At 46.7% G+C, this 22,041-nt stretch overlaps 1 protein-coding gene across 2 annotated transcripts; it reads left to right on the top strand.

The window, feature by feature from the left end:
* The first annotated feature begins 1,445 nt into the window (after positions 1-1,445).
* sty (sprouty signaling antagonist) lies at positions 1,446-21,484 on the top strand. 2 transcript variants are annotated; one of them, XM_065302446.1, is made up of 3 exons: positions 1,446-2,248; positions 9,084-9,139; positions 18,726-21,484. In XM_065302446.1, exon 3 carries the CDS (start codon positions 18,784-18,786, stop codon positions 19,711-19,713), a length of 930 nt encoding a protein of 309 aa, XP_065158518.1. In that variant the 5' UTR covers positions 1,446-2,248; positions 9,084-9,139; positions 18,726-18,783; the 3' UTR covers positions 19,714-21,484. The 2 variants fall into 2 exon arrangements, with proteins under 2 accessions (XP_065158518.1, XP_065158519.1); XM_065302447.1 differs by lacking the exons at positions 1,446-2,248; positions 9,084-9,139 and adding an exon at positions 16,459-16,900.
* The last annotated feature ends 557 nt before the right edge of the window (positions 21,485-22,041 follow it).

Below are 22,041 nucleotides of genomic sequence, written 5' to 3'. Positions count from 1 at the left end.
AAAACCGGAAGCGTTCGCTAATTCTATGACATTAGAATTTGTAAATAAATAAATAAATGAAAAGCGAGTTAGCGATACGGCAAAATTAACAAGTTTATGATGAACAACCACAGAAAAACCTTCGAAATATAATTTTACAATTCTAGAAATAAGTAATATACGAATAGGTATTAAAATGTTAAATGTTCTTGAATATTTTTCTTGTTTTTTTCTGCTTTAATTTGTAGGTAATTCAATTTTTATTGACCGCGGTTCCGAGAACGTACTGTATTCAACCTACAAATGTGTTGCACGTTTCGTGTGTATGAGATAATTCTATACGCGAGAAGAGAACGCGTGTATTATTTAAATTCAAATGAACGTAACTTCCGGGATATCGCATCCGTTTCATATAATCGCCACTTTTTATTTGGCGTTATTATGTGGAATGATAAATATGTTAGCAATTGCTAATCATTTATATAGTTTTTTAATGGCAGTGCGTAAATCTATAATGTTTTCATGTAGGAAGTCACATTTTACGTACTAGTGCGCAAAATTATTTTTTTCAACGAATGTTAACTTTTGATATTCAAGGAGCAAGTTTTTCATAAAATTTTTATGTGTTTTACATTCAATATTACATTTTTCACAGTTTGGCACGCTTTTTAAAATAATAATAGCGTGTAATTAAGGTTAGGTGCGAAATTTACTAGGTAAAAATTGCGTTGACGGATTTCACGTGTTTCTATCCATCATTAAATTTAGCATTTCCTCGAAATGTTGTTTTCCAATTAAAACAATTTTGTCTAGGTCCTTTAACTTCTCGGAAACTGTCGATTTCGTGGTATTTATTCGTGGTTACAGGCGATTATTGCTTGATTTATACGCCTTCCCGCGAATTTTATGTGAATTCTCTTCGGCAGTTTGCGTGCGTAATAAATTAGCATTTAGAAACGTGCGCGATGTGCGATTTGCGGCGGGCGTCGGACGTAATCGCCACCCATCGCCCGATTAAGAAACTGATCCGCTCGCCAGCAGCGAGGCTGAAAGAAATCAGAATCGCATCGGCGAGCCGGCCCATTTCCGGCCGCCACAATAGCCGCGAATCGTAATTACCGCTCGGTTCATTAGTCCGCACGACGACGACGACGACTAGGATTCGCGAAAGAAAAAGCGGGCGCTCGCGTTCCGAGTGCCACTTCCGTTAGACTAGGTCGCGATGCCCCGATGTGCGTCGCGCCCGCTATAAAATTGTGAATTCCCATTCATGTTTTCTAATACATCCGTATAAGTACTTGCCTGCGCGCGCGGCGAGCGCTCGCGTGTTGGCATCGGCATGGACTCACGGAGAGACATGAATGAATATATCGACGCGAGTGGGCGCGCGCGGGCCGCGCGACGGAAGCCGCAGCAAGGCGAGGTTGGCGCAGGCGCAGCTGTGGCCGGGCGGCAGGCAGCAGGAGCTGCAGCAGCAGCGGCAACAACACCACTAACATCAGCAGATACGGGCGTACGTACGCTCTGCGCTGTGGTCGCGCTGGCCATCTCACTGTGTGTCACAAACATCTGCCTGATTACGTGCCCCAACCACCCGTACCCGTTGACCACCTTCGCACCCTCGCGCAACCGTGTGGCAGTGCGTGCGCGGATCGACCATATTGATCGCCGGCGGGCCGCGTCGCGATGCACGCACGACCCGAAATTCGACCGGCGGCGACGCGCGCGCTCCGCGAATAGCGCGCCGCAACCAGCGATACGCGGGCGCGGAAAGCGCGCCGCGCAGCGCAAGGAGAGCGCGCCGCGCACACTTGGCTCTCGCGCTCGACCGCGCTCCGGCACCAGCGCACGTCGGCGCGCCAGTTTGCGTTCGCGTCGCGCGATGCGCGTCATTCGCTCGGAGTCGAAAGTACCAGCTTACCAGCTTAGTGCGTTTTTCAGTACGAATACGACGCGCCGCGGCACGCACGGGAATCATCGACGCCTTCGATACACGATTTTGGGATTACGACCACGCATATTTGACTGAGCCGAGTGTGAAAAGAAAAGAAAAGCGCTCGTCGCTGTAGCCAGTTTTGTTGTGCGGTGCCCAGGAGAGTTAAAAGCAAGTGAACAAACATCCCCGTGCTGTGCGCTAAATATTGATAACACAGCCGCAGCAGCAGCAGCAACAACACGACAGTGATTACAATTACATTTCGCATTGATGAGTTTCGCACGTCGTCATCGGCGTCTGTACCAGCCGCTCATGTGGAGTGCCAAACTTTAGGTGAGTCCGCGACCCAAACATTTCATTTCCTCGCGCGCCCAGCAATTATATTAACAAACATCTGTTTGTTTTAAAGCACTTGTTTTACGCCACCAGCATTCATTCATACGGACCGCATGAATTACATACATAGCCTTGCATGACCTCGTAACGAATTTCTCGTTTGGTCAGCGCGCGTTTTTTTTTTTAGCTCGATTTTCGTGCCGCTCGCTGGCGCGGATTTTGTTTGTTCGCTCTATCGTGTGCTCTGTTATGCCATAATATTTATTCGTGGCGGTCGAAATCAACAAGCCCGATTTCCGTTCGCGGCAGGCAGCGAGCGCATAACTAGCTGCTGCTCACATGGTTTCGATCATTTCGGTGCGTATGCGGTTGGGAAACCGATTCAGGTAGTAAACAAGTGCGTCTTGCATGCTAATCCGCGTATTAACATGACGGCGCGGAGCACGTGGTCGCGTCTTTCGCCAAAACGCGGGGGCGATTCACGAAATTTCCCTGCTAATTTCGTGCGCGACTCGCGGCGCAGCTATTTCCGTCGCGTTGCTTTTTTCCCGTTTCACTAACGTCAACAGTCAACACCGCCTCGCCTCGCCGGCGCGTTATTATTGCCAAAAACTCATTCAAATTCGCGCCCGGCTCGCTCGGCGTTCATTCATCGACACACGCTGCTCGCAGGCGTTTTACTTTCCAATTTTCGAAGGTTTCCCCTTTGATATTTACGCCTCCGAGTGCGACCAAGCGCGAATCTATGCTCTAGTCTTCTTGATGATTTTCATCTGTGTCGGGATGCGGCTGCCGGGAGTGCTCTGGGAGAGCGGCGATATGCGATGAGCAGAGCCGCGCGTAGGTTCTCTCAGCGTGCACACACTGTGATTCTAAACCGAACCCATTGATTCGTTTCGTTATAAAGTAGTTCATTCACCCTAAAAACGCAGCGTACAACTTCTCGCGCCGCGCAGCACTCGAGAGAGCGAAGCGCGGCCGCGGCGCTCTCGCGTGGAAGGGCTTTCAATGTGTCGTCATGTTTGTATATCGCGCTCTGTTCCCGCTCCGGCGGCCGTCTCGTTTGCGCCAGTTTCTTTCATTTGAGTTTCTCTCCGCTCTGCTGCGCTGATGCTGAGCCGACGAAGGCGAGAGAGCCGCGCGCGGAGCTGAAACACACCGCGGCCGCGAGTCGCGAGTCTCGCGTAATAATATTCGATTCTTCCTTCGGTAAAGTTTATATTGAGATTTGGTGTGCGCGCACACGGCAGCAGCCACAGCCGGACCGAAGGAGAGATCGTAATATCTACATGCCCCATGGCAACGAGTATTAAATATACAGCTTCCGTTCGCTGCGCGCAGCTTTTGCTCTGGAAAACAAGCGATCAATTTCGTAACCAACAAAAACTCGACCAAAAATTTCGACTGGCGACGATTTTTAACTCATTTCTTTCCTCTTGATGCACATATTCCTGTTTTTATGACTCGTCTATTTTGGTTGCGTTTGTGCTTTGAAGCGAGACTACTGATGTGCACGTGTTGTCGAATTGTTTTGGTTTTGTTTGCGCACGTAATGTGCGCTTCTGTGCGTGCGCCCCGTGCATCGAATTCAATTCGTGTGTACAGAAATTAAAATCAAAGCATGAAAAGGCGATGCTTATCTGAGCAGCAAGCTTCTTTTCAAGCCTTCCTTGCAGCTGTGCAGAGAACGCGCGGATCGAGTATCAATTTCGCGTTGTATGTTGTGTGTGTGTGTTTTTTTTCTCTTCTTGTCTTCTTTTCGTATTGTGATGCGTTGATGTCGTTTTGACAAGTCGGCAGCAGAGCAGCCAGCATTTGCGGCGGTTGCGGCTGCTGCGCTCTCGAGCATTCGGCCGCGGTGGCATGACGGTTGTTGGTCGCCATTATTCCCGGGAAACGGACCATTACTAGTAAGTAGGATGTCCGTCAGCATCACCAGAGCACACACTCGCGAAGCCGGCGGCAGGCGGCACTCTAAATTTCGAAATTTAACGCGCCTAACGAACATGTGTGCACATGTTACATACCCACTGACGAACCTACGAAAAACCTTACAAAAAAAGCGCACGAATCCACCATTCAATGCACAGCATAGCATACAGACGTGATCGGAAAGTTTTACATATTCAGTATTGTGGTTTCCTGCTCCCACTGCGCTCCCGTGGAAGCAAACCGCAAAACAAAAATCGTGAAAAACACGCCGCGATAAGCGATAAGAAAACGACACAAATCGACATAATTATTCTTATATCTTTGTTTTCATAGTTTTGCCAACGCGAACGTTTTGTTTTTCAGTGTTATTGGTGTGTTTTTGCTGCGCGTTCATTCAATGCGCTCTGCTGGTAACGTCATAATTATCGCGCGATATTAATTGCAATTCATTAGCATGCTGAAATTTCGCGTTCGCGCTCGCTGACAAAAAAGGTAAACCGCAATTACACTCGCGCGCCGTGCCGTCGTCGTGTGTGAATGAAGCAGCGAACGCCGGCGAATATTAATTGAACGAAATGCGGGCCTGCAGCCGCTAATAAATAAACATTCGCGCGCGGCGCTGCAATTCGTATGCGCGCGAATGTGCATAGTTAATTAGCTATGCGCGGCGCGTATCTGCACGCCGCGGTGTGTTCATTCATTATTCGAACGCGCTCGTCATTGACGAAACGTATCGCATATCGCTTTATAAACGCGCTTATTATATGCGCAGCAACTATTTGCGCATGACATGTTGCACAAACTACTCAGGGGTGTCTTTAGCACATCGTAAACAAAACGCGGCCGAGCGCTATATGAACACTGTGTATGTCGAGAAACGTACGACGGACAAATGATGAATAAATAAAAGATTGTTGGAGTGTAAAACGCATGAATTATGCATGCGCTGCACACAATTATTGTTTATGCATTAACTTATTGTACGAATTAGTTTTGTTAATGTTTAAGTCTGTATGTGGTGTGATGGACTCGAGTCAATTCACCTTATAAGTAGTGGTAATTATTACATTATCGACACATTGTTGGCCGTTTGCCGATTGTGTCGGTGGTGTTGATTGCATTAACGAATCTCGCCGCGTCTCGGCTATTTCCTGTCATTGAGATTATGCCGTGCCGCATGGGAGTGCATGCCAAGAGAGTGGTGGCGGTCGAGGTTCCTTCCGGTCGCTGCTTGCATTCTGGTTTCCTGCGCCTGGGCGGCGTACATCCTCTCTTGGAAAACTTCTTCGGAAATTAGTATGCTAAAAGCACAGCATAGTGTGTCGTTAAAAAGTCAAATAATCACTTTTTGTTGTATAAACGCGGCGGTAATTTCTTTTCGGTTGGTTTTATTTAAGTGGTGTTTTGTTGCATATTTCGCGGTGCATGCAAGCGAGTAATATCCATCATAGTTGAGAGAACGTTTGCCAGCGCGCGCTTGTAAATCGGTGTTCGGTCCCGCCGATGATTTGCTGATTTTCTGCGCGCGGGCCGCGGCTAAAAATAAAATTCCGCGTCCATCCTGTTTACAAGATAAATCTGGTCTTCTTCGTGCACGTAACTCACTCGCGGCCGTTTGCTTCGACGTGCAATTACACTCGTTTAAACATCTCTTCCCAAACGCCCGCGATTCGCGTAGTAAAAATCAACAGTCGTTCGATGATTAATTAGTCTTTGCGACGAGTTTTGCTTTGTGTTTTCATAATCTCCTGGGGTTCGTAAATTTGGTGGAATTTGTTGTTTTGTAACGTGATCTTTTATATTTAGGTAAAAATTCCACGCCGCGCTCGACTTGAGTTACAAATTTCGAGAACATGTTTCGCCTTCTGTTTCTGTTTCTCGCGTCGCGCGCTCCGTCTCGATGAAATAATTGATAGTACAGTAGATTGAACTAATTTTTCGCCGCTCGGACGTCGGATGGCGTGCCATCGCGCGCAGCTCCAATTCCGCCCGCAGATATTTGAAGAAACCCATAAATTAAACACCGTTATACATATTTGAAAAACACATCCTGCGTACCTACCGCTGCGAGCGCCACAGCCGGATTTTTGTTATGACGTGCCGTGCGCCGGTTGGCGCCTCGAAACGCCGAGGTGTAATCTATTACCGCGCGCGAATTAATTAGGCGCAAAACACACCTTGATTGCGTATTTTCCGAGTTTACAGCAAAAAAAAACCTCTCGATGTGTTTGGAATTTGATCGAAAACGCAAAAAAGTTCGATTTTAAAGTTATGAACGCATTTTGAAAAGCCACGTTTGCTCGCCGCTTAAGATATTCGTTCGACGTAATCCAAACAAAACTGTTTTTATATATCCGGTGTGCGGCTATTTATAAAACGAGGACGAATTTAGAACACGGCGTCGTCGCGGTGTGTACGGCCAAGCCAGCCGCAGCCGGCGACGCCGTGCCGCGCCCTGCCTTGCATTTTCCTCTCTTATCTCTACCGAAATGTGCGAGAAAACGCGAAAACATATTTTTCCAACTTATTTCGCCGCCGGAATGTTTGCGCTGGGCCTTCGGCCGTCGGAAACGACTAAAGACGGATAGTTTTTCACGCCCACGCCAAGTAATTTACCTTAGATTCGGACGTCACGCGCGAGACAAACAACAATTTAGTCGGTCTATAAAACCATACACATTCACAATATATGTGTGTGTGTAAGGAACACACGAAATGAAAATGAATTGGAAACTTTTTTTAGATGATTGAGATTGTGTGGTATTATAACATAATACGAGCGTAACCTTCAAATCGCGCGAGAGCAGTCCATTCATTATGATGCGAAACGATGCAAACCTTCCTTTCCATTCACAGGCTGACAACACAGAGGCGCGCCTCTCGCGATTCATGGCAGCCTGCCGCCGACAGCGCCGCCACCACCGTCTTCTCTCCACCGCCGACATGAATCGGAATCAATGCTGTCGCTCTATTGTTCCGTTTGCGACCAATCCCGACACAATCGTGTTGATTCATAAAAAAATCTTCACACTCACATCAAAATTTAATTTCTTTAAATATTTTTAGGAGACTTTTAATCGCTTTGAATTTTTGATTCGGTTATCCGCGGCGCTGTGTTGTAATGTTGTCAAATTTTGTCAATATACTTGTAAGTTAGTTGATTATTATGCATTACATAATTTCCCGAGCGTTTTCGATGAGGTTACTCAATCGAATGCAAACAGCCGCAACGCACCGGCTCACAGACACAAACGGCCGCATTCATCGGGCAAAAAAAAAGCGCACAAACGCACGCACACGCACTGTGCGAGACTCGCGCGATTCAAACGAAATTACATAAACATTTCCGACGCTCATGCTCGCAGACAGAAAACGGTTACGGTGTTTATCGAAATTTTTGGTTTATTTGATTCTCGATTCGATTCTAATCAAGTTTTATTCTATTTTTGTTGTCACTAGCGGTATGATCCCAAGCATATTATTTAGAAAATTTAATTTTTTTATATTTTTACTTAAATTTAAATAAATTGTATTTATAAATTAATATTGCATAGAATAAGTAAATTTTATTCGATTTAAATTGATGTATTGTTTTTAGTTTTTAATTTTAAATATTTAAATGCCCAGAAAAGTTTTGTCCATATTCGTATTCGCTTGGTGTATAGTCGAATCGTTATTCGAATGTGTGCGAGAGCGGTTTTATTATATCTAAGAGGTTATCTCTTTCGAAATATATCCGGGCCCTGGCAAACAATCCCATCCACTATGCGCGCTATTTCCATTTTTTTCTTTCCACGCGCAGTGCGTTTTCTTTGGGCGTCTCGCGTGAGTCGAACGTTATTTGCGATATTATGTGCGTGCGTTTACCTGTTTGGCAATTTGCGTCGTGCGATAGCGCCGTTTTATCACCTCCTCTGGATGGATGGTGTGGCGTCTGAGTACATGTGTGTGTGTGTCTTGAGATGTCGTCACGCTCGTCACAATAATATCATTGTCGACGCGCAGATTGCGATATTAAAATGTGTAACGATAAAGCGATGTGTTGCTCCTCACGCACAATTTCGCCGCTGTGCGCTCACTTATCTAACCACGCCGGAGGTTACAAACCGGGGTTATTGCAAACATACGCTGCTCGGCCACGAAAAATCAACAAAAACACGGCGCTAACACACTTTACTTTCATCAGCATCGAAATCAAATCAAATTCCTTAACGATTTTTCAAGTTTAAGTTGTAATTATTGCCTGCTAAGTGTGGAAAATTAAATTGTTGTAATTTTCCCACGTGTGTGACGCATGATGTAATTACCTGTTTGGTAAAAAGTGATTGTTAATCATTTTTCGGTGATTTTCTACTCTAGATGTTTTATTTTATATCGGCGATGATTATTTATGTGAAATATGTGTGTAGTAAGCGCGTTATCGGCGCGTAGCATAATGCGATGCTAATTTTTAATAATTTCTTAATACAACAACCAAACAAGCGATACATCACGCACACACACGCTGCCCGCCCGATGGGGCTCGCCGGGCAGTTCGCTCGAGAGAGGAAAAAAAGGCATAATAATTTGTAATCGAAAACCGTCTGGCCGACGAGTTGACCCGTGCTGGATGCTCCGCGCGGACGATAAAAACTACACACACTATACGCGGTGCCACGCCGATTACGGCATTCGGCGTTTGTTGCTGCTTTTTGGGGAAACATAAAACACCAAACATGCGTGCGAGCTGATAGGGCGGTTAAAATTAAATATCAATTAAAAATGTTATGCGTACGCGCTTCGAATGAATAACAAGTCGTTTTCGGTTATTTTTAATTACACTGATATTAACTACGCACATTTACATACATTTTTCTGATACAAAATAAAAAAATATAAAAAATTGTTTTTTATTTTTTAGAATTTACCTCCATGACGGATACAACCGATGAAAACAACCATCACAGCGTAATCAAAGTAAGTATCCGTTGCACATGCAATTCAATGCCGGCACGAAAATTGATAAGCGATTCGATCCGCGCGAAAAGTTTGAATGAACGGGCAGCGTCGACAGGATGTAAATAATTACGCATTGTTCGCGGCGCTATCTTATCGTCAGCGCCCGGCATAAAACCTAAGCGCTCCTCCGCTGGAATTGGAAAGAAACGCGAGCTATTATTGTGACGATTGTCACCGGCGATTAGTTTTTATCGCGCGAGGCGCGGGCGCTCCTCCTGCGACATGAATTCAAGTGCTTTGTGCTAATTATAGGAGGTAATAGGTGGTAATCGTACGCATTTACTGCGCTTATCACTTGTCTGCCGGCACAATAATAGTAATACTAGTCGAGCACGTAAACAATTCGAATTTCTGATCGTTCGAGTAAACGATGCAATGACATGATAACGATTCGAATAACAAATACTTGTAGATATTACAAAAATAGCTACGTTATTTACGGCTTTAAATAAATTCGTAGACTCTCATGGATCAGGTGATTTTGTATTTAATTGATAAAACGCACATTTTTCAAGTTAACGTTAACATTAGCTCATTAATAAAACGCACAACGCGTTATTAAAGTCTAGTATTAAGAGGATATGACAAATCTACAATTTCCTGTTGGCCCGTAGTTTAATTACAAACTAAATAAAACATAAACGTGCGGTTTAATATCGCGATACGCAGGCTATATATGCATGTGCGCATACAATGATGGCCGTGCATGCTGGAGATAATCAGATATTACTTACATCCGTTTCGTCTTACGAAAGAGCACGGAATGTAAGTGTAACAGCAACAAGCGGAGCAGGCCGCGCGTCGTTATAAAGCGATTTATCGAGAGAAATCACGCCGTTTTCGTGGACTTTTTAAAGGTACCTAAACGTAAATTTCCTAGTTGAAAACTTTTCCAGTCATAGAATTCCCGATTCCAGCCGGCTGAAGAGATGTAAATAATAAATTTCCAAGTCGACCAGTGAAGCGAAAGAGTTGGTCGTCGTCGGTCGCTACGCGGTCGTCTCGGTCGTGGTTCTCGAAGGAAGAAAACGAAAAAATCTCGCCTGTATCGCGCGCGCGCGACGCGCGGCCATGCCGTATAACCGAACCCACATTTATAACCCGCGGCGAAATGACTTTTTACTTACTACAAAACTACAGAAAACCGTACAGCGACGTACTAACAAAACATAAAAATTGATATCACCGCAGTGAAATTTTCCCAACACATCGCGTAATGTATACGAATTAGGCTTGTCATCGAGAATTGGAGTGAGTACTTATCGATAATAATTATCGTTCAATTGTTTCGGTCTCGATTGAATCGGCAGATTAATTGTTGTATTCTCGAGTGGCACATCCGCTCTAGATATAGACGCAAACAAGGCAGCGTTTGTTGAATGATGAGTTTGGCTTTTTGTTACTATAATACGGTGGATTGTTTTCGCGTTGAGTCCGTGCCTGGTGCATAAGTAATCATAGCACGTGCTTGGCGCAAGAAATCCGGTCCTGAGAAGAGAGTCGCGGGTTGTGTGTGTATGTGTATGTGTATGCATGTGCCCCCGTGGTCCGGGTCTCTTGGCCGTCGTGTCGTTCGCGTCTCGTTCTCGGAGAGCCGTCGCCGCCGCGCGTCCTTCGCCCCCCGCGCTCGGCGCGAGCCGCGTGCACACGTACGTCGTTGAATGCGTAGCGCGGTAGCCGTCCGGTAGGCGCACGGCAAGGAGGCGAGGAAGGCGAGCCAAGGCGGCAGGTCAACGCGCTCCATCCCGCTTCGATTCATTCATTCGCGTCGCCGTCGCGCGTCCGATGCGCCCATCCGATCCGGTCGCTACACGGCCAGCCGCTGCTACCGCGCCAGAAAGATGATGAACAATGAGCCACCAGCGCAAAAAACTAGTTTGATCAAGGGTTGCGGTCTGTGCTGCGGTGCACCGCAATAAGAAGGGGTTGTGCAGTGAGATGGAGTACATAATCAACATCAGCTGCCTGCGGTTTGCTTGGATTTCTTATGCGAACACCTTGTAGAGCGTAAAAACGAAAATTAACATTTTTTCTGCTTACAACGCAGCCGAACGTAAATCCGATATGTTTACCTCTGCATGTTCTATTTGTGTCCTAAAAGAGGAAATGCTGATGTTTCAAAATCGTCTTTAATCGGGTTACACGCTTTAACCACGCACAGAAAATACAAATACGAATTTTCAATGAGTAGTGTGTTGGCAACTTGTTGTTTCTAAAAATATCATATTTATTTCTTTGCCCGCATGGCCTCTATATAGGAAAGGTCGATTTCCGGCACGCGGGGCATTCCTTTTTTTTTCTGATCGCGTCTTCTCGTCTCCGCTTGCCGAGTTGAACATAACGAATGGACGTGTGGTGCGGACAAAAGCCAATTTAAAAACGCACCCAATGCATTGCATGTGCATCAACACAGCAGCAGCCGAGCGTCTCTCAGGCGCTGGATATGTATGCTGGGGCACCACGTTGCACGTCCGCGGCGGTGCGCGCCCGAGTCGTGCAGGTGTTTCTCTCCGAATCGTGTCGGTCGTGTTTTCAGGTCCCTCCGAAGCCCGGAGTGTGTGTTTATCGATGCGGTGCGCGCCGTGGCGTGCACATGTTCCGCCAGTGTGTGCCAGGTGTTAAACGCTTGGTGTGTGCTTCAGAAAAACGATTTACCTTGAATAACTGAATAATAACGAAACCGAATCGAAATCGGAGCGCGCGATGCGACCAACCATCATCCGAAGAAGAGGATGCTGGTCCATTCATCGCGCGTCGCCTACCGATTTCGTGATTGCATCGACGAAAAAAAGCATCAAAATAAATTTTAAATGGGTAGGTAGGCTGTGTAGGCCCCAACCCAGAGGGTTATAAATATGATGCTTTTGAGATTTTCGATGGAAAAAAGGGAAAAAACTATTTCCGGTCCGAAATTTACTTGGAACCGATCTGCCTTCACGGAATCTACTCGTTAAAGGGATTACAAGCGGTTTGAAGAAGTGCTGCGCGTTCCGAAAGTGTCGTTTTATTGTCTTTTAAGTGCATTCGCTACTTACGCACTCGGCCGCTCCCATAATCGGCTTAAACCGGTGGCAAGAAAAAGGGTGCTAAATGTTGTGGTCAAGTCGAAATGGGCCGCTCCTTGCCGGATTAATATTAATCACTTGTGGCAGCTTGCAAAGCGCACATCAACGCTAAAATTGCCTCCAGTTCTCTAGTGGGTTTTATTTTCCACTCGAAAATCAAGTTTTTGGCAGCGAAACATAATGACCGGAAGAACTAACGCGAAACGTGCGCGAGACGTGAAGAAAATAAAAACACCAGCGCGCGTAAAACGCAAGGTGATCGAAAAACCACTTACCAAGACCCAAAGGTGAGGCTCGCGCGCTGCGACTCTCGGGATATGGGCAAAAAAGCAGTTTCGTAATCAAATTACCGTTTCGATATTTACGTGACTGGACAGATTTGTGGGATGACGAGCGCGTTCCTTCCACGCTTCACGATGCACGCTCGGCGTACGCGCAGAGAGGAAAAAAAACACGAAGAACGAATGCAGGAAATGGTCGAATGATGTAAATTATTATATCGTCGAAGCCAAGCGAGCAGCAGAGCGGCAGCCAGTAGTCGTTCGGTCGATTTTTCGTTGTTGTTTTTTTTGTCTTGGACAAAATCAAGTTGTGTGGATGTATGTGAGACAGAGATGAACACAATCATCCCTTTTGTGTGCGCAAAGGACGTCTAAAGGTAAACCTGCCTAAAAAAATCAAATAAGTCACACCGCATAGCTATAACTTTAAGACAAGAAAAAGAAGAAGAAGAAAAAAATGGTCTAAATTTAAAGTACTGTTTTGCTGAATATGTGAAACCGTGATTATGTGAATATTTACCGTGCGTGTTTTGGTCGACACGCATCGCATCGCACACAACACACTCACACATATACCGAAGCAAGCAGCACGACCTTCCAGAGGCCGCGTGTACACTCCGCGCGACGAAGAACCGAAGACGCGCCTCACCTTCGGCATCTCCGTTTCGTGCATGCACCGCTCACCTTTGGACATTATTCATCTTTATTTTCTTCGTATTTGACTATACAAGCAACACGCCTATCTTATGGTATTCTATGCAGTAACGCAGTGATTCTACTATCTTCTGGAAAATGTTGGCGTGGGCTTCAGTGTTGTGCTTTTCCTTCGGATTGTACACGTTACAAACACACAAACATAACGTAAATTTCTCGAAAATTCTATTTTTACTAAATTTTTCTTTTTTATTGTGGATTTATTGATTTGATTAAATATATTTTGTTGGCAATTCAAGCGAGTTTCGTTTCTGATTGACTCCGATGAAACAATGATTATTGCCAATTATTGACCGACCGGGCGCAGTCGGACGAGCAGCGAGCCAACGATCCAGCTATAAATATAAATTAAGACATTACGCTTGCGCCAGCCCGATGGTAAACATAAATTAATAAAATTGCCTCGATTCATTCATCGTTTGTGGCGCGTTCATTGATTAACCGCCTCTAATCGTTTCACAATATACACAATATATACACATAATTTGGTTCATTATCAGCGCTGATAACAAGTATTATTTAGTTTTAACGACCACCAAACTGGATATTGTTTAAAAACTTTTCGGAGGAAAACAAGCAATTAGTTTCAATCACATTTTTCATGCGTATGCCAACAAAATTTGAGTGTATTTAAGTGTGTGGAAGACATTTTTCAGTTTGTTGACCTCGCGAGAAATTATTACAACGCGCGCGTAATATCCGTGGATGTGTCGCATCCGTTTTTGTCAACGCCGAACGACAAAAACCAACAAAACGCAGCAATAAACTGGATGTGATAGCGAAAACAACAACGCGTTGGAAAAAAAAAACCGCAAGCGTCGATCATCATAATTGTATGTAAATTTTGAGCAATTTCGTGCAACATTGTAAGATAAGTGAACAATTACACCTTGTAACCGGCTCGGGAGTGTGTGTTGTTCGCGAACGTCAGCGTCGTTAAAAACAACTCACACTCACATACAGATAAGAAGCTTAATTTTGCTTTTATCGTGTCAATTTTTCGACTAATCGTAGTGGACGACGGACGTCGAACGCACTGTACGCACATTGCTCCCGATAAGATAAATTTATTTAATTTGTGTTAGATTTTCGTTTGCAATCGTGAAAATTATGAATGAATGAATAGTCGAGGGTTTAGTTTACTTGCGGATGTGGATTGTGAAAGGCAAAGACATCTGGCGCACACATCGTTGTTGAGAAAAGGCAAAGAAAAAAAAACCGGAAGTCCGAAATTATATATGGGCGTGAGGGGTGTGGTGTGTCCGGGGGACGTGTAGGCATGCTTCCGCTCGCATGAAGATCTCTCACGATCAGGTTCCTAGAAGTTGAATGAGTTTCGCTGCAGTGGCGTAGTCGTAGTAAATTTTAGCACACTGTGAGTTTCATTCAAGTGTATTTTTGTATGGATTGTGTTGTGCGTCTTGGGAGGAAGCTCCTTGTTTGCCTAACGCCGCGCCGTAAACACGTAAAGGAAACGGAAACAAGGGGCATTTGTGAACTTCCTCTCGGACTATCTTCATTTCATCTTCTGGTATACATATACACGTATTGGTTTGGATTTTAGACAAGAAAGAAAAAATCGAATTGTTTGCAAGTTTCTAATCCGGAAACGCCTTCGCCGGATGCACACAATTATATTTACAACATCTTCCGGTGCGGTGCGTCGTCGTCATGTTAAAATCTTTGCCTTTTGTGGAGGTTTTGAAATTCGGCGCGCGTCCAACAATAACGTCGCGTCATATTTTATGAGCACTTTAAATATTTATGCTTTTATTGCGCGCGACGATGGCAATTTTCAATGATTACAACTTTTAGAAGACGCTGCTGATAGAGAGGCAGCCGGCTCAGGCTAAGTGCTTTTCCCTCCGGAGATAAAGCCAGCCGAGCAGAGCACAGGCGAGGCCCAAAAAGGAAGTGAAAGAAATCAAGCGTGAGATGCAAAACAGGCGTCGCACAAATCTCGTCTAGACGGGCCAAAAAATGGACACATAATGGCATAATTTTTGAACCAACGATAATTGCTACCACCTGAAGATGGACATTTTTAACTTATTTAAACTTGTTTTCACCATCAACAATCAACAATACATTCTGTTCGCTTTTAATAGCCGAGGATTATCTTCCTCTGCACTAGAGTGATGTCCACTGGATGGTTTCTCAGAATTCAACCCATCTTAATGTTTTTATTTTTAATTGTGTTCTTAACCCGTTGAGAAAGGACGAACGTTTGGGGACGTTCGTGCTTTACGTCATCATCGGCGTACGTGCCGTTTTCGTTCAACATCCGCGCGCCCAAAAAACAAAACACACTCAATTGTGTTACATGTTACACGAGTTCCGTCGAATCGATGTCGGATTGTGTTTCAATACGTGAACGAATCGTAAACTGCGCGCAAGGCGAAAACTGCCTGTGCACGACTACAGTTAAATCGGTGAAAATGTTTTCTTCTGCACTTGGGTGTAGGTGTTTTGTATTTAAGCATGTAAGTAATAACCGTGTGTGTGTGTTGTGTACAGTGTACACACGGTGCACTCGCTGCCATCGCCATATAGCATATTTTTATTATTTTCGAGGTCGAATTTTATATTTCTTGAAGGTTACTTGACTCTGCCGCGCGCGGCGGACGACGAACGGGCTGCGTCCGCGAGAATACTCGTTTGCATGCGAGCGTGTGTTGGTGCGTGTGCTCGACGCTCGATGAATGAATGAATTTCGAAACGTAACTATCACCATCACCACGACAACGAGAACCAGAGCGACGACGCTGTAAGCAAAACAACACCACTTGATTTGTTGTTTTACTGCTTACTGTTTAAAAACTGTTTTAAATCTTTACATCTACGTGCAGACGAAATTGTAATGGCGGATAACAAGTTTTGTTTTTTTCAAGTTTTTTTCGCACTAAAACTAGCTGAAAATGTTGAAAGCAGCGCAAACGTAGGAGTACGTGAGCGCGAGCGAGTAGGCAGGCAGCGCGCGACGAGGACGAGCGAGCGTCGTGCGTCCGGCCGCTTTTGAATGTACTACGTATTCCATTCATAATGGCTGCCCCGGGTTCATTCATAAAAACCGTGCGGGCAGAGCGCGCGCGCGCGCACTCCAAACGCATGGAACGACCGCCGAGTGTCGCTAGCGTCGCAAGATCGCGTCGTGCATCCGCAGCGCTCGCTTGCTCTCATTCTAATCTTAGGTGTTGGTATAATGCGTACTCACTCGTGCTTGTCAGGCGAAGGGGGCGCCGCTCCCACCGCGCGCCACAGCTCGCTCTACTACGGCTCCTGCCTCGCTCGCGCTTCAGTATCCGACGACAATGCCGAGCGAGCAGTTAGTGCGCCGCACGCCGCTCTCGCACCCGAGAACGCTCACAGTCCTCCCAAGCCAAAACTAGGATTATTATAAAACTGGCTCGCGAGTGAGTGTTGAATACATACAACTGGCATCCAGTGAAACAGTGCGTGTGCGCGCCAAGTGTATTGCGATATTTGAAAAACCACGAATATCGAATGCGTTAGTGCTGTTGGATACACCGTACGTGTGCGCCGCTCCTTTTGGGATTATTCTCCGGCTCTTCTTCCTGGCGAAACATGCACGAGCGCGTCGAATGCAGCCTCGCGCCAGGGAGGACCCTACGTGTCGCATGCAACGGCCGCAATAAAAAGTGAGTTTTCCGCGAGCAAACGCGCGCGCGCGCATGTGTATATTTAAGTGTACTTATTTTAAGTCAGTGCGCGCGCGACGCCAGCCGCGATGGAAACTTTCTTATTTAAATACTCTAACGTAGGCGCTCGGCTGGCGCACGCACACGCACTTAAGTCACAACGCAGTCATGTGCGCGCATATACGCTTTCATTCAAGGGAAGTCATCAACACGGGAAGCACCTCAACGTTTGCAAAACCGACGTTCGCGACACATGCAGTTGGTAGTTATATCGACCTGAGTGCGTTCCGAGACGTTGAGGTTTTCGTGGTTCATCTTTTCCACGGTTCGTGGTATCCGTATCTGATGTCAATATGTTGAAAGGCCGCAGGCGATTCGGGGTAGGAAACGTTTGGAATGCGCGCCGGAGCGCGCCGCACGACGACGGCCGGCGAACGCAGAGTCAGCCTCTCTCATGATCTTCGTCTTCTTCGGCTTCTAAAAATCCGTCCAGAAAGTCTGCTTATTCTTTGTATATATTCTCGGTGCGATTTATGAATGTCGTCCTTTTTTTTTTCGCCTAGGCTTTCGCCATTTGTGTGCTCGTCGCTCATTCATTGTTGACTTGTTTTGTTGGTTTCCACCCAATCGGCGCGGCGCGTTGAAGTCTCTCAGCGCGAGATGCGTGTGCGTGGCGCGTTGGCTGCGCTTCGAGCACACACAAGAGACACAACCAGGTGTATGCCTGCCTGAGACGGCCGAGTGTGAGTGCTGATCGGTCCGTGGCGCGCCCACAGATCTCCTGGTTTCCTGGCCGCGCGCGCTGGTGGTATGTGTGCGTCGGTCGGTCGGACGCGGACGCTCGTTCAGTGGGCAGCCTTCGCTCGCGAGGCGGCCCACGCCGGCCCGACCGGTAACGAGAAACATACTCAGCTACTCCAGCTCTCCGCCGTCGTCGTCGTCGTAGTCGTATTATTGCATATTTATGAGTGTCGAGCGCGCACTCTTTTTTGTAAAAAGTGCGGGGTTGTAGATTTAGTACGTGTACAACATTTTCCAGCGCCCACCGAAACTTGAACCAACTCAAACCGAGTCTCGGCTAGATTTTAATTCTTAACTCGACTGGTTTATTCATTAGCCGGATGTACTTCCTCTGTATCAATCGATTGATGATACATACAGACTTTCCAGAGTTGTAGTTGTGCAAAAGATTCAATGTCTCAAATTGTTGCGCTGGTTGGCTTATGCCTAGCTCTTGGAATTCCGTTCGGAACAATTTAACTAAACAACTTTCAACGGTACATTTCGTTTCGTGGCGCGCATCGTGTCTTCTTATGGGCATCGTCGCTTATAGACGCGTCTATCTCCTCGCTATCGTGCTGGAAATATTTCTGTGTAAGTAGGTATGCGATCCGATGCGCGATGCCTCCTCGTACCATGTACCAATTAACGTTTCGGAGATTATTATTATTCCTACTATCGAGGAGTGACTTGTGTTGCAAGCGAATTTTTCTGCTTTTTCTGCATCTTTTCTACGGCTGTGGTTAATTTTTGCATCGTCATTAATCGCGGTGAGCGCGTATGATTCGTTTGGGTTTCGCTGCGCGATGAATGAATGAATTCATTCACATGACTCGGAATGAAAATGATTGGAAAAAATTGCACGCTCGACTCGCGATATCGACGCGCCGCGGCGTAAAAATCAAATGTCAAGGTGAATAATCGTCTATCGCACGGCGTGAGTAACGCGCACTGTGCGGCGGCGTACGTGATGTGATTCTATTGTAGTTGTAGGTGAATTGTGTGAGATCGGTGCAATAATCGGTGTGTGTTTGCTTTGTTCCAGCTGGCGACGATGACGGATCAAGGTGGAGCGTGGTTAGGGCGCTAGATCCGAAGGCCACATGGCTCACCATGGTGGCCCAACATCCTTGCCGCGCGCGCACCGACCGCGGGCGCCCATCATGAGCGCCCCGGCGCCGCTGACCGCCCCGCTAGCACCCCTACGTAGCCCGCCCGCCACAACGTTCGTGCCGACGACGACGACGCCGGTGACAAGCGCGCCCACGCCGCTGTCCGGCCTCGTCGCCGCAGCAGCCGGAGGGCCGCAGGTGTCGCTGCTGGCGCCGCGCCCCGAGACCGAGCGCAGCGACAATGTGTACGTGGAGACGCCCATCCGGCCCGCGCACCGCGAGGTGCCGCCGCCACCACCGGTGGCTTTTGTTGCCGCAAGCACTGCGCCACCACGCGTGCAGCGGCCGACGCGCCTGCCTATCCCGCCACCACCGGCAGCGCAATTGCTACCGCCTGTCACCAAGCAGCCCCAGTCGGCCGGCGCCTTCGGAAAGGAGGCGGCCGTGCCATCGCCCGCCATCCACGATACGAGGCCGTCGATCATCTGCGGCGAGTGCGGTCGTTGCAGCTGCCCTTCGTGTCAACAGCCGCGGCCGCTTCCCGAGTGTTGGACGAGTACGTATCACTGCTCAGCCGACACCATCATCGACTACGCATCCTGCTTATGCTGCGTCAAGGGCCTCTTTTACCACTGCTCGGAGGCGGACGGCGGCGACGCCTGCGTCGACGAGCCATGCAACTGCGGGCCCGATCGTCGGGCGGCACGATGGGGTTGTCTCACCGCACTTTCCTGCGTGCTTCCCTGCCTCCTCTTCTACTGGCCGCTGCAGTGCGGCAAGCATGTGGTGGAGGCATGCTATGCGCGGCACTCACGCCTTGGCTGCCGGTGTCGGCCGAAAGCGACGACCTCCCTGGTCGGCACCGCACAGACTATCAACACGCCCGAGAAGCGTCTCTTAGACGCGACGCCAGACTTTTAATCGGGCGTGCAGTGCTACAGTGAACCTAGTGGTAGCGAACCTAGTGGTGCGCGCTGAAAACTGACACAAATTCAAACGAACACTACGTTGTTGTAGTCATCAGCGCAACGGCGCTACAATGCATATACTTTATATTAATTTATTTTTTTGTAAATATCGGGGATGTATAACTAAAATGTAAAAAGTTTTTTTTTAAACGACTGTTGAAAATTATTTAAAAATGAGAAATAATAATAATGCAAAGTGCTTTTTGTGAGTTCGCCAGTGCCTCGAGGACGTCGCGATGGTCGCGTCCCCTGCGAAGATCATATACGAAAAAATAACGAAACGGGAAGACGCGCCTCGTCGCGCAACGATGATCTGCGGTATGGTGGTGGTGAATGGTGGTGTGTCATCAGCAGGGGGCGCACGCGCACCGAACGCCGAGGTTACGGCTCTCCAGTATTATCTAGTCCTGCGTGTTGAAACATGAAAAACGCGCTTTCACAACGCGTCGAGCTACACAACTCGGAACACAAAACACAAAGCGCGCAACCCTCTTGCAACGACCCGCAACGATTCTAAAAATGAATATCTTACCTTACAAGTATAAACTAAGTACATATTGTATATTATAGCTAAACGTTTTTTTTTTTGTTTTTAATAATTAAGAGAAAACAGAACTGAAATATTGTTAAGAAAATACTCTTACTACTATTCTATTCTTCAATGTATCATACGTAGAGGTACACATGTGTAACTATGTCTAGTTAAAAAACGGGATGGCGCGCGGAGGGTTGCCGCCAACGGCGGCGTTCGTAGCTCGACCGACGTTCGAAATGAAACGCGAACCAAAATGTGCGTGCGAATGCGAATCCTACGATTTATTGTATGAATGAGGTCCTTCAGAAACACAATTTTTAATATCCAATTGTAATTAAATTTGGTACAGAGAGAGAGACAGATAAACTGGTACGCAGTGGGCAAGTGGAAAAGCAAGCGAAACCGATATTAATGCAAAAAACACGGCGAGTGGTTGGATTTTTTTAACGCGGTGTGCTCGCATTGCGAACGCAAACCAAAATATAAATTATATTTGGTGGTGCACCGCGCTGCGATCACGCCGTATAATATTAACTTACAAAATTATCTATTACACGAGAGTGATGTAACACATGTAGTAAGTTTTGTAAACATTACAAAAACGAGTTTGGCGGCCGACCTGCGAACGTTGAAATGCGATGATGGAGGGTTGTGAGAGTGAGTAAAATTCGACAGTTTATCGAAAAATGTATAGACTATAATATATGTGTAGGTAGGAACAAATTTTTCAAATGAGAGTATATTTTTTATACGAGTTATAACCCTGGAAAACTTGTCGCATTTCATCGGAGCGCATGTCGTGGCTGGTTTCTTGAATGAAATGAAAAAACTCGCGCGATCCAATTCGTCTTTCCATTGTTCGGAAGGACGAGTGCATTAAATGCACGTGTGCAAGGGTTGCGTTCACTTTTTTTCCGAAATTGATTTCCTGGTGTCATCTGTCGCGTCGCCAAACATATATTCTATTTTTTTGTAAAGCGGAACGAGGAAGTACTCTCAGAACTAATATGCGAAACCAGAGAGCGAGATGCGGAAGCGTGCAAGAGGTGCCAAAACATGATTGAAGCAAAAGGCGCAGTGAAAATACACATTTGTAGCTATATGAAGAAAACAAATTGTAAATAAACAAAAACTGTAATATTACTATCTAATAATGTTAAAATAACACGAAACCATCGTCAACAAATTACATCATTGTTGTTTGTGTTTTTCTTATTTTCTGTTTCATCACTTCCAGCCGCCGAAATTATCTGCGCGCGGTTTTCAGCCGAGCGAAATTTGTGATGAGAACAACAGTGGCGCGCGTTGTTCGCCCGGTCGAAGATTGATGAATTATTGCACTGACCACAAAAACCTCCTCGGCGGCGCGGTGCTGCTTACTTCGCTCTATTATGCATTATGCATTATTGGCGCGCTCGCAGTGAACTCTGAACACAGTGGCATTCATTGAGGACGCAGCGCGATGAAGGCGTCGATTGTGTCGTCGCGTCGTCCTCGTCGTCGACGGGCGACTTTTTCGAAACGCGAATCGCTCGGGCACTACTCTTCGAATCCGCCTCATTAAAATGCACGAGCACGGCCGCGGCGCGCGAGGGCCGCCCTGGCCCGGGTCACATGACCGGAAGCGCTACTTATGTGCGTGCGCGCGACCGCCGCGCCACAGGATGATTTCCATCTGGTTACATCCTCATCAAGGCACAGCAGCTCAACGCACGTAGCATGTGGGATTTGGGTGCTTACGTGAAA

This window comes from Atheta coriaria, unplaced genomic scaffold (genome assembly GCF_025399875.1).
Source record: "Atheta coriaria isolate IRGN ID8LTWV9N9 unplaced genomic scaffold, Caltech_Dcor_3.1 hic_scaffold_5_pilon, whole genome shotgun sequence".
NCBI classification, from domain to species: domain Eukaryota; kingdom Metazoa; phylum Arthropoda; class Insecta; order Coleoptera; family Staphylinidae; genus Dalotia; species Dalotia coriaria.
This window is presented reverse-complemented; position numbering and strand designations above follow the sequence as displayed.

What these genes read in the sequence shown, in the direction of transcription:
- sty (XM_065302446.1), top strand. Translation starts at nt 18,784, where the DNA reads ATGGCTCACCATGGTGGCCCAACATCCTTGCCGCGCGCGCACCGACCG.